At 40.0% G+C, this 12,377-nt stretch overlaps 1 protein-coding gene across 1 annotated transcript in view; it reads right to left on the reverse strand.

Moving 5' to 3' along the window:
- Positions 1-8,573: 8,573 nt before the first annotated feature.
- The window catches only part of OTOA (otoancorin), a 36,292-nt gene continuing 32,488 nt past the window's right edge, over positions 8,574-12,377 (reverse strand). Inside the window, exons 26-28 of the mRNA XM_026083231.1 lie at positions 11,980-12,077; positions 9,897-10,089; positions 8,574-8,641 (exon numbers count right to left, since the gene is read on the reverse strand). Of these exons, the coding sequence (XP_025939016.1) occupies positions 8,574-8,641; positions 9,897-10,089; positions 11,980-12,077 (359 nt within the window). The remainder of the gene's footprint in view (positions 8,642-9,896; positions 10,090-11,979; positions 12,078-12,377) is intronic.

A 12,377-nucleotide genomic window follows, 5' to 3' on the forward strand; every position in this document is an offset into this window, starting at 1 on the left:
GCCGCCGCCAGGAGCTGGCGCTGCTCGGCACCGGCCTTGGGGGCCCCGCGGCGCCGTAGCCCTTCGGGGCCCCTTCTGGAGGGCAGCGCCGCCCGAGAGGCCGGGCGGGGCCCCGCGGGCGGAGGGGGGCCGGGGAGGGGCGACCCTGCCCGCGCCCCGCAAACACCAGGCCCCGGGCGATGATCCGCGGTGGTGTTAGCTGCCTACCTGAGCATCGCTATTCCTGAGGAAAATTATTTTCTTAATGGTTGTCGCAGATAGTTTCGGAATTGCCCTTTATTTACTAGTAGGGACTTGTGACCGTTCAGTATGTGTGCTGTGACTGGTCGTGAGGTGTAGCTGTAATCCCGGTCTGGAAAACTGCAGAATTAAACCTTTGGGTTTAAATTCACTTTCTGTAAAAGACAAAGTGTAGGGGGGAGTGAAGCAAACAACAGTAAAATTAAACATTAGGACACAAAATCCTTCCTAAAATCCCTGTGTCCATCTTCAAGGGCTGGTGCATATTAGAACTCATCAGAGTCTGCATAGGAACTAGATTTCAGATTTTTAAGTTACAGTAAGCACAGAACAAACCTGTGCATCCAGGGCTAGTTCCTGTGCTTGTTACGCTCCAGCAGCATTTCCTGTCTTCACAATGTTAAGACATGTCAGCAGAACAAACCAAAGTTGCTAAGTACTCCAGAATGAATGCTTTTGGAATACAGTAAGGTACTTGGAAGTATATTCCCTAGCACTCTGGCCACACTGTCTGGAGTTATTTAGTTTCTCAGGAAAGAGAGAATTTGCCATGTAATGTTGGTATCAGACATTTGGGCAATTGATATTTAACAGGTATTTTCATGTTTTGTGAAAATAAGCTATTGATTTGATTCTTGCTTAATAGCCCAAGAGCATATACAAAAACACGCATATATCTCTCTCAAGAAAAAAATAGTGATTCTTACTTGCAACAACAAGGTTTTGCAAGCTAGCATGCTGTATCTCTGAAGTTATGAATCCCTAAATCTGAAGGAGGGCATTATCACTACGATAGCTGTCCTGTAACCAGTTCAAAGAGGCATCTACTCTTAAGCAGTACACCTCTAGTAACTCTCCAGTGTTCTCTAAAAAAAAAAAAAAGTTGAAAGGACAGTAACAAATCTAGGAATTTCCCCATATAAATGTGATTCCCAATAACTGTTGAAAAATAGGAAACAAGTTAGTAGTGCTTCGCTTTTTTTTTTTTAGCATCTCAGAAAGACTAAATTATTTCTTAAAAAAATTCTCGTTTTACATTAGTACATCCACTCTGAGAAAACTGCATAAGGACTTAATTATTATTACAGAAAGCTGACGTGTCGCTTACAGAAGGCTTACCATGTTGGTCCATAGAAATTTTCCTGCAGGTGAATTTTTTATATTACTTGAAAATTTATGAAAAGATCCTAACTGCAGTCTTTCATTTTCTTATTTAAAATATAGCATAAACACTGAAATCTTTAAAGGGCTAACTAAACTAAAGAGAATTAATTAGCACTTTATTGAGCTTATCTTTTTTTTAACAAGTACCCATGGTGTGATAGGAAGACATTTACTTATTTTCAGAGATCAGGTATCAAAACCTATCCTCTTTAATCACTTCATTTGCAAGTCCAGCAATACAGCTGCTAGACAAGTCCCATAATATGTCTCATCTTACTCTTCTTATAACGGCCTAAGAAAAGAGGCTTTATATTATGTTTGAAAAGTGAAATAGATTTGGACTCTAGTTGATTAGTTATTCTAAACAGATATTGAGTAACTTCAGACATCATCAAATAATGATTCAGGTAGTTATCAGTAAATTGCCTACTTGAGGATGCAGGACACGTTAGGTACCCAGATCTGGTACCTGGAGAATCCGTACTGAAGACTACAAGCATTTGACAGACCTTGTCAGGCCCACGATACAGACTGCAACCATGGGAAGAGTGCAACTAACTAAATACAAGCACTGTGATTGCAATGCTATGGCACTTCCATCACTATATACAAGTGTAACAATAAAGTTTAGAAAGTACAGTTATGTCTTGGAGCACTGGCTGACCTAGCCAGATTAGCTGCTTGACACAAATTTGATTGAGATATGTACATTTAGAGTGTTAGCTGTAAACAATTCTAAAAGGATGGGCACTGAAATAGAAGTACCTAATAAAAATACTGACAGATGTGCATAACTGGAAGCTAGTCTAATAGATGTATTAAAGGCAAGGAGCTGACATCGCTTCTCTGTCAACCCTTTTCTCCGTTCCTGCAGGATATAGTCAGAGCTTGTTTGTAATCCAAGTTATTTTCTGACATCTGATTAAATATTGAAACATATGAGGCCGCAGTTATGGATAACCTGGAACTGCTTTAGCTTGTGCATTAAACCAACATGATTTTAACTGTAGCAATGCCTAGTCTTTGATAAATCAATACAGTTCTATACCGCGGTTAAAAGTTCTTGGGTAAAATAATACCAGAAAAAATTACCCTGCTGTATTTGTGACAGATTGAAATTTCCCACTATTTTTAGATTTCTCCTCTAGCAATTCACCCCTGCCCTCTCTTCTTTTCTCCTCCCTAAAAAGGAAGCTTTCAGATATGGTGAAATGCCATTAAATATTTGTAAGGCTAATTAATACCAGTTAAAACATTACAAGATAAATATTACACTATTGCCTCCAAAGCAAGAAATCCAGCAATCACAATTCCTCCATTTCATACTGCAATGTACAGATATTTTGATTGTAAGCTCTGAACATGCCTTGCGTTCCTGCATCATGAGGGCAAGAAAATCCTTTTACTAATCCAGATTGGAAAAACACACTGATGCTGAACAGCCAGGGGCAGGAAGAGACAGATGGCCGCTGGCCGCTTGCTACTCTTAGCATAGTTGTCAAAGACAAAATATAACACGTTTCCAGACTATATACTTCTGGGTACCATTAAAGAACCAGATGTTAATTTGACAAAGATATCATATGCTACAAAACTGCTACTACCCTGATACTAGCTGAGGTCAACTGTGGTGTCTGAGACAGTCTCATAATTTCTCTGTTTAGGGACTGAGTAGACAGATACTGAAAGATAATTTCATAATGGACCGGACACTTGACCAAAATAAGAAGTTCTGCGTCCTTGGCTGGCCCACGCACTTTGTTTGTTCTCTGCAGAGTTTGTTGATTTGCTGCATGTTTTAGAGCAGGCGGTAGAGCAATTTGCAAAACAGCTCAGTATTTCTGCGGAAAGATTTCGAACGTTCCGAGTATGAATTGGGGTGCTGATAAGAGCAATGTAGCTTACATGAGGAGCTTGTGTTTATTCTTTGCAGACTTTTCTGTCCAGTTTCCTTCGTGCCTTACTGGAAAGGGAAGACAGAGCTCTGACCTAAACAGAATGGAGAAGTAAGCAATCCACAAGGTTGTGCCACAGAATATGGCATGGGAGTGAGTGTTTTACCAGTCAGAAATATAAGGGAGTGAAATAAAATTCTTAGTTCCCCTGAGATGGTAGGCCCATGTATCTACTGATTGTGCTAAAAAACCCCATCATTTATCAAAAACATTTTCACTGAGATAGATCACATTGCTTGAAGTTGCACATCATCCTGGAATATCAGCTTTTCTAAAAAATGGACGAGATTCTTTGAAATTTGATTCCTACTTCTCTCTAAAGATAATGATGACTTATCACAAGGGAATGAGCTACCACAGATTAACAAGCTACTGCTTCTCGACTGACCTGCTGTAATTGGTATGTGCGCACTCCTAAGAATGCAGTGTCTGTAACCACCACGATGCACTAAAAGCCAGAATACCAGCAAATTCACCATGATCGATGTTATGGAATTACTTACTAATGTGACTCATTCCAGTTAACTGTTTGACTCCTTGCTTATTTATGAGTTGCCAGATGAGTGTCCTTTGAGTCAGCCAAACCCCTCTGTAACTCCGGGACCCTGTCTTTGGCTGGCACACCTGGAAGGCATGCCTCGTGATCCGCATGGGGCTGCTGCGTCGGTGTGGGCAGACAGAATGGAAATTCTTAATAAGGCTCTGGTCTAATGCGATAGGACTGCAATCTAGTTGGCTGCGTTATGGGAAGACAAATCAGGTGGCGATGGTCCTAAAAGACAGGTGCAGCAGTCAAGCGATAAGCTAAATCTGCCATAATGCAGTACATAATTGCCTCTGGAGTATTTGAACAGATTATACAGAGGCAGAAAAGGGATTCTTAACTTTAAAATTAAAGGAGGATGTCATTAAAGATTTTTTAAAAAGCTGTATCTTTAGAGCATTACACAGATAAGAGTCGGTTAGCTCTGATGTGACAGATTGAGATCACTAGGAGCCAAACGTACCACATACTGTATGAAAACTGACAACAGCCATAGCGCCAGCGCTACGGGGACACTCTTCTGACACTGTGCATGGGGAGCTGCTTTCTTATCTTCAGGGATTTAAAGATGCCAGACTCCCATGTGAGATTTCCTCAGTACCAGGTGCTGATATTTTCTCCATCACTGATACAGGGGTAGTAGCCCTTTTTTCTTTTTCATACATGATTCTGAATATAAAAGTGGCAGGCACTGTAATAATAAGACAACAAAGTATTTCTTTCTGTCTGTTAATCTCTTAAGAATCCTTCTACATCTTGTCAAATGAATTAAATTAGATACCCCACTTACATACTGCCGGACACTGCCATCTGTCACTTGATTCACAGCACCCCAGAAGAGCTTGGCCTACACCAGGGTTACATCCATACCGCAGCCGGAGGTATATCCCGCCGGATGTCCTGCAGTGCCCAGCAGTCATCAGAGTAGTCGCAAGTGGAGAGCAGAGCTGCAATTCTCACAATGTGCAGGTAAGAAAATGAGACTGTCATGACATCTATTTAACAGCAGATTTCTGTATTAGAGTCTGATTGTTTTGCCATTCTTAAAATATAAATGACAGAACTAAGAGAATATAGGAAAATTAAGGCTGGTTTAACAAACCTTACCCACACCTAAAACAAACAGAAGCATTTCTTTAAGGATCAAAGAGATCTTTATACAACTTTTCTCTGTAGCATATTCTTCCTCAAAATCCTGATGGTGTGAAAAGAGAGGGACTGTGAGATGTCTTGCCCATGAACACGTTCCAGTGAAAGTAATCATGCGCATTATGTATATAATATACATATGTACAGGTTAGAGATCCTTCTGACTAGCAGTACCATATGGCATGGATGCCTGCATCTAGTTATTCTGTGTTTTGCACCCAGGAGTAAAAAGTAAAGTGCACTATTCATGTTTCAGTTTCTTCTTAGCAATGGAAGTATGCCAAACTGTGAACGGAGAGCAGATTACACACCGTGCATGTTACTAGCACTCTCCATCCCCTTCTTCCCTCCCTATCTATTCTGAAGACAGAAACTCAGTTTCAAGAGTTTTGAAGCAGGAATCTCTTGAACTCCAGTTTTTGCAGAACAGGCATTTCCAGCAGCGACCTCTAAAAGAAGTACATTGGCAAAAGCAAAATTGCATTTCCACAATACTTGCCAAGATGCTCATACCATCTTACAAACTAAATAGGACTTGTAATCTCACCCTAAGTACGTGTTTACCATCCAGTAAGCACAACATTAAATGGGTGCTCCACATCTACTTTTCCTTCATTACCCTTATAAGAAATAGATATGTGTATGACCAAATGTAAATGCAATACCGAAGACATTAACATAATTACTAATCTAATAAAATAAATAAATAATCAAGGAGTTGAACAATTTAAAAGCACTTGCACTTGAAAGAAATTATGGCACAGATGGTATGAAACCAAGATCTCACTCCTGCTCCAATTAAAAGCTAAACTCTGACTCACATAATTGCAAACTGATTTACTCCCAGGTACATTGACAGAAGAAGAGCATTTTCAACTCATACAGATATTTGAAGTGCTCGGTATAGCTAAGTCACATATCTGAGTTTAACAGCTGAACTGGAAACGCTGTTTTCTTGACTGTGAAAATATTCTCCTGCATCTTGACTGAAGTGCATGCAGAATTCAAGTCAGGTAATTTCTGGAAATCAAACAACCTTTTAGTACTTTCACATCTAAATGAGGCAGGAGATTTTAATGTAAGAAAACAGATGACTTTATAATATACTCGAACCATTGAAATATTTCAAGTTTTAGTGGGTATTTGCATGTATTTGCTGGGATTGATAAAACAAGATTTTTTTTGTATATTTAAATAAATGCCACAATTTACTGTTTATATGCAGAAAGGGAACTCAATGGGAAAAAGCTGGTATCTTCCTTTCTGCACTAGAGAAAAAGGTACAAGACAATTTGCAGCAATAGCAGTAGCTCTTTGCTCATAAAATGCAGAACCGAAACATGTAATACTGTATGTAACATCATGTCACATTTGCCAGGGCTAGTTATAGGCAAAGGCAGTGGCTAGAGCAGACTGCTCAAGGGGAAGAGGGAGCAGGACCAGGTGCAAAGTGGCCCTGCCCTCATTGCCCACTTTGCCAATAACAGGGCCCTGGAAATCAGGCTGGCTCCTGCTGCAGGAGGAATTACAGAGTATATGGGACTGTGGTGGGAGCTGTTATTCCCAAGAGCAGTAACAACTAATATTCACCCTTCCCCAGCAGCAGCACCAGCAGCAGCACCAGCAGCAAGGCTGCTTCTCCAGGCTTTTCCCTCCAGCTCTCCATCCCAGCTCCACTCCTATCCCTTCCTCACCTGTAGCAAAATTTCAATTCTGCTTTCAGTGCTGAGAAGCTAGATCTGATGTTTGTCATAAAGGAATATGAATACAAGTTTGAAAGACATTTATTATAGTACAGCCGTAAAAGGAACAGCTAAACTTTTAAGTCTATGCATTGTCTTTTTTTAATCCAGGAAAGAAAAAGACTTTTGCAATGGCAAGATGGAAAACTGTACCATGAGTTCTTGCATAAAACTATGTTGACCAACAGCAAAATGTATGTTCAGATGCAAAGGATTTTTAATGTATCTGTTTTTTCCATTGTTTAAAATACTGGAGCCTGACATGAAAAACACTGGACATATAAGCCATATGTTGATAGAACACATGCAAATATTTGTGGTTTATAATTATAGGTAGTTAATTATTGATTTTGAGCTTGTGGAGAATGCTGTATGGATAGTCCTAGTAACATTTGTAGTCCAGTGAACAGTTTGCTCATACTACTCCCAGCTGTATGCTTCAACCCTGCCTGAAGTGAAGGAGGGACTGCCTCATGATGAAGATAGGCAGGTTTCCACGGTGCATTTTGTCGCTTGCAATGCTAACAGGATTGCCAGTGCTCTTGGTGTTGACAGCTCTGTGTTGTATACATACAGCCATTGGGAATTACATTTCACACAGGCACTTAAATTATAAGAACATACGATCTCTTCTTATCTGAGCAGGATTTAGACCAGCAACCCAGAGATGAAATTATTTTATTGCAACAGCAGTAACTTTTAGTATGGTCTCTATGAAGACACACAAAAAGCTGGCCCCTGCCCTGAGGAATGTATACTCAAAGTATAAGAAAAAAGCCCCCAACAGATGGATACAATAGTGTGACCAAATTAGCCTACATAAAAAAAGAACTGGATACAATACATCAGGTTCTGAATAACAATCACCTGCTAGCTGTCCCCTAAGTCATTCAGGCACCTAACACATAAGTATATCTTTCAGTGGTTTTCTCATGAGACACATAAGCCAATTCCAGTTTTGTTTGTTCTGAAATATTTGGAGGAATGCTGTGTTAATGGTAAAGGCAGAGAGCGGGTATACTTCACATCATGATGCTAGATGAAGGTGCTGCTTTTAAGAAATTAACCACTTTGCCCTCAGGCAACTCAGAGCCTCTTGATTCTACTAATCGTGCTGAGCTGCAACTCTTTGGTTCTATCACCACCTTTGTGAGCTCCGGGGTGCTGAAAAGCAAGCAAAGAAAAATATCAAATCTTTGGACATACCTTGGGTTGCAGTCTATAACAGTAAGTAGAATACTAGAGCATTTAGTTTGCTTAACTGGTAGAGTTTGTAACTTAAGTCCACCAGTGCTCTGGTTAAATTTGATCCTGCCAAAATGGTAAAATACATTGAAAGTTAATGACAACATTCATTTAATTGGAAGTTATCAAAGCAATTGTGGAATAAAATCTTGTCAATATACTGGAACAGGCAAAATACAGGTTAATACCAACAACATGCCTCAAATAACAACACTGTAGTTGATTGGTGTTACATAGAACTTTAAATACACATTTTGTTAAGGTTGCCCTTACAGTAAAGATAACATAAAATGCTTTCCCCTTGATTAGATTCTAAGGTAGTCTATGTCTGAGAGAGGTACAAGGCACTGCTGTAATACAGAAATGTTACTCAGAAATTGTTATCTCTGTACTCAAAGCAAGGAGGGGGTCTCTCTTGCAGTCCTTCACCCTATCTTGTTACTGCTAAACAACCACTGTCACAGATGAGCTGTGTTTCTGTTATAAAGATACCACTTATCGAAAATGTAACTTACCATAGGCTTAATTATGGATTCAGAAGGGCAGGGGAAGCATAAACACAGCACACAACCAGATGCTGAAGCTATTCAAACGGGGAGCACCTGAAAAGCAGAAAGCATTACTCTTATTGCCATGATACAGTTCAATCTAATGCTGTCTTATTTAAGCCACCTTCCCCCCCCCAACAGAGAGGCAAAGGCATCCCAGATAGGGGTGTAGCAAATTCCAACATTTGGATTTTTCTAACTATATGCAGCTGCTCAGAAGATTACACCATCCAGAACAGTCACTTCCAACACCTACAGCTCCAGAGAGAAGCAATTCAAAGGGAAAGTATTCACGACACCACTGAGACAGGAATCGCGAATGAGAAGCTGAGGAACTCAGGTGATCTTTACACAGAGAGCTCCTCCCTTTGGCATCTCCAGAGGGAGATGGGGGCGAGGGACCTGGTCTGAGAGTACTTTTCAGTTGCTTCCAGGAAGGTCTGTCCTAATTCCAGCAAGTGCAACATAGCAATTTAGTCCCCCTTACTCCTATTTTAGCATCTCAACATCCCTCTCATTTCTTTGACAGTTTTTCTCTCATTGGAAGGCTGGAGGGAGGAAGGTGGCAGTGGAAGAAACAGTATTTGCTGTCTGATACAGCTAATTCCTCAACATTGGCTTGACTATGTGTGAGCTATCACTAACTGTAAAACATCCATTAACATACTTGCCAGTATAACTTGCTAATATGACTTACAATACGGAAAAGTAATAAGTTAAACCACCGAAGCCTAGCTATTAATGGGCTGTCATTCCAAACAGGATGGGAACAGCAGGAAAAACTGTTGAAATGGCCCTAAATCTGATCTGGATAAAGATGCTAATCCACCGCAGTGCTACCTCCTTTCCCACTCACAGCTCTACAAACTAGGATCTACTGCAGATAAAGGTTGTGACCTGACGGTCCAGAGATGGACAGTCCTGCTTTAAATTATTTAGGTAGAAAATATGGGAGGGAGGGAAGGAAGGAAGGAAGGAAGGAAGGAAGGAGAAATGTTTTTGACTGCATTTTATACAAGCTAGTATTTAGCACAGTGTGATGTTATACTAGCAGCATATAGCTGCTATTGCCAGCTGACAATCTTCCTCCATTATCTCTTGCTGTGGATAAATCCAACAAAATCCTTGCTGTTCTTCTTGGTCAGATGCATGATTTGAGGCACTTGAGTTAAAACATGTTGATTAGAATGTTCACTGTAACCCACCTCCAAAATAAGGGTCTGATCCTGGTGGCTGCTGAGAGACCGCTCACCCCATTGATGTGAGTGTCCTCCCCCTCTAAAGAGGAGGGGGGAGCGACTCTACTCACCGCTCGAAGCTGGGGTTTGTGCCCCCAGGGTGGTGCTTGCGCTGCTGTGCGTCTCTTGGGCACTTGTCCTGGCACCGTCCAGTGCCAGCTGAAGACTCTGGAGCTGCGAGGGGCTCAGACGCTCACGCTGTGATTTGGTAACCCTGGCGGCATTTTCAGGGCCCAGGTTTGCTATTTGTTCTGGGGACAATGCCTGGGAGGAACGAAAGCCAGAACAAAGGGTTTAGGCTGTCAGTTATGTAATGCAGGTAGGGAATCGGAAGTCAGCACTGCCTTGCATTTGGAATGAGGAGAAGTGGCCTTCAACGTTGCATTGCTACGCAAGAGCTCAAGAGAGCTTAACAAACCTGTGCATTCATTTACTTCACTGAACCCTCAACTACCCTCCTCTGTGCTGCTTGGCTCAGACAGCTTGAGCACCTTTATATGCTAACACTGTATTTGACAGTGCTTCAATATATTACTGGAATTTAATTTTCCAACCATTTGTTTTCTGATTTACTCAAAGGCTGATGGCAGTGTGCATCTTCCTATGCTTTCATTTATTTCCTCCTACATCTGCTCCCAAGCTACCTCACTTGAACCTATGTTTGACCTCTGATTAGAGTTATCGGTAGGACAGTGAGATGAAAAGACATGCTCTAATCTCATTATTCAATTTTCTTTTTTAGACTGAAAATCTTCCAAGTTCAGTCATATTAAATCTTGTGTTTAAAATGGAACATGGTAATCATAATCTTACAAAAATTATCTTATATCACACAGCAATTAACCAATTTGTAAAATCTGCATCTATGGGGCACACTAGATTGCTTTTTTATCGTTAACATTCTGCAGTCACAGGAATTTTAGCTCCCCTATATAACAAGCCTTCTTGTTGCAACAATTCTGCATCCAGGTGCTACTTTATAAAGACTGTATTCCCATTCCAAGTATGTCACATGATGGAGCAAACCCTTCCCAATTTTTGATTGTCTAGCGAATGGTGTGCTCTTTTAAATCTCATATAAATGCCTGTCAGACAGTCCAGAATTTTGAAGTGAGCCACTTTTTAACTAAAATAAGGTCCATAATACAATGCATTTTCTCATAAATCATAGTCTGAATAATGTACACAGCCCTAAAATAAATTATACAAAACCTGTGTAAAAACAGAATCTGCTTTCAGTCCTTCAAGTACAGGAAACTCTTCTGGGAAGGTGCCCTGTTATTTTAAAGTACATTTTGTAATATCATTACAATTCTTATTAACACAAATTTATGCTATTTGAAAGGAATTCTTTTCCATAGACCTTCAGCTTTGCCTGTTTTCCAGAGAAATAGTTTGACATAGAGACGTTTCAGGCTTATCTAAACTGTCAGTGGTACTGTGCAGAACAGTAAGTGTGCAAGAAGTTTTTCTCTTTTATGGAAGCTGACACAGTTAACTATCTGTTTAGCTCATCTGTCCATACGAACGCTGCTGCCTGAGCATCTGAAAGAGACCAGCCTAGACAGAATATTAATCTTGACACCAAGTCAAATAAAGTCCGGGGCAATGATCTCAAAATCCAGCTTGTAGTTTCTGGTCCACATTCAGAACTGGTGTAATTAGATTTAATTCCTTTCAGATCTGTATCTGCTTGTACAATCTGTTTTTCAGAGCTAACTCAGGAGAATGTTGCCAGATTTTAGGGTAACAAAAACTCTTGCATAATCAACACAAAAATTTGCAGCTATGATAGCATCCATGAAAACGTTAATAAACAGAGAAGAAAACTCAGATCTGAATATGGTGTCAGAAGAAAGAGACTCCCCTTCCATGCTTTCTAACCCTGAATCTTTGAATTGCATTTCTAAACTAATTCATAGTCTTTTTTCCTTGAAATGCATTCTGAAGAATAAATAATGCTTGTTAACATCACAAATACAGACGATACAGTTGAAACTTAATGTTTCAAATCCTTGACTGCCTCTCACTTAATACACGATAGAAAAATTCTTGCTGAAACCCAAACCAAAGCATATATCAGTGCTGTAGTTTATTTATACAAGAGCAGAAATGATAGAAATTTGGCTACTTCTTCAGTAACCAAGCTCTTACTTGGAAAATTTCAGCAGGTATGTGTCTTATTGCTTCTGGCTGGAAATATGGCATCAAGTTTTTATCAAAAGCTTTTAATTCATCCTCATTCAAACCACCTACAAAAACACAACCGGAACAAAACTCAGTTAGTATTATTTTTATTAGGTGTATTTTTAGACTAATATGAATTTTTAAATACTTACAGAAAATACCTAATAATTGTTTTTCTCCAGTATGTTTTAAAAAGAAACAGTGGTTCTTTTTTCATTTTGTTTAGTTTTCTTTCATTATATTCAAACATTACAAACCACCTGGAGTTAACCCTTGATATGGAATGCCTTGCACCTAAGGGACCACTAGATAAACTACAACTCTTTGGCATGGAGAGGAGACAATTGAGGGGAGATATGATAAAA

The sequence above is a fragment of the Apteryx rowi genome, unplaced genomic scaffold, assembly GCF_003343035.1.
Source record: "Apteryx rowi isolate R43461 unplaced genomic scaffold, aptRow1 scaffold_6, whole genome shotgun sequence".
Lineage (NCBI taxonomy): Eukaryota > Metazoa > Chordata > Aves > Apterygiformes > Apterygidae > Apteryx > Apteryx rowi.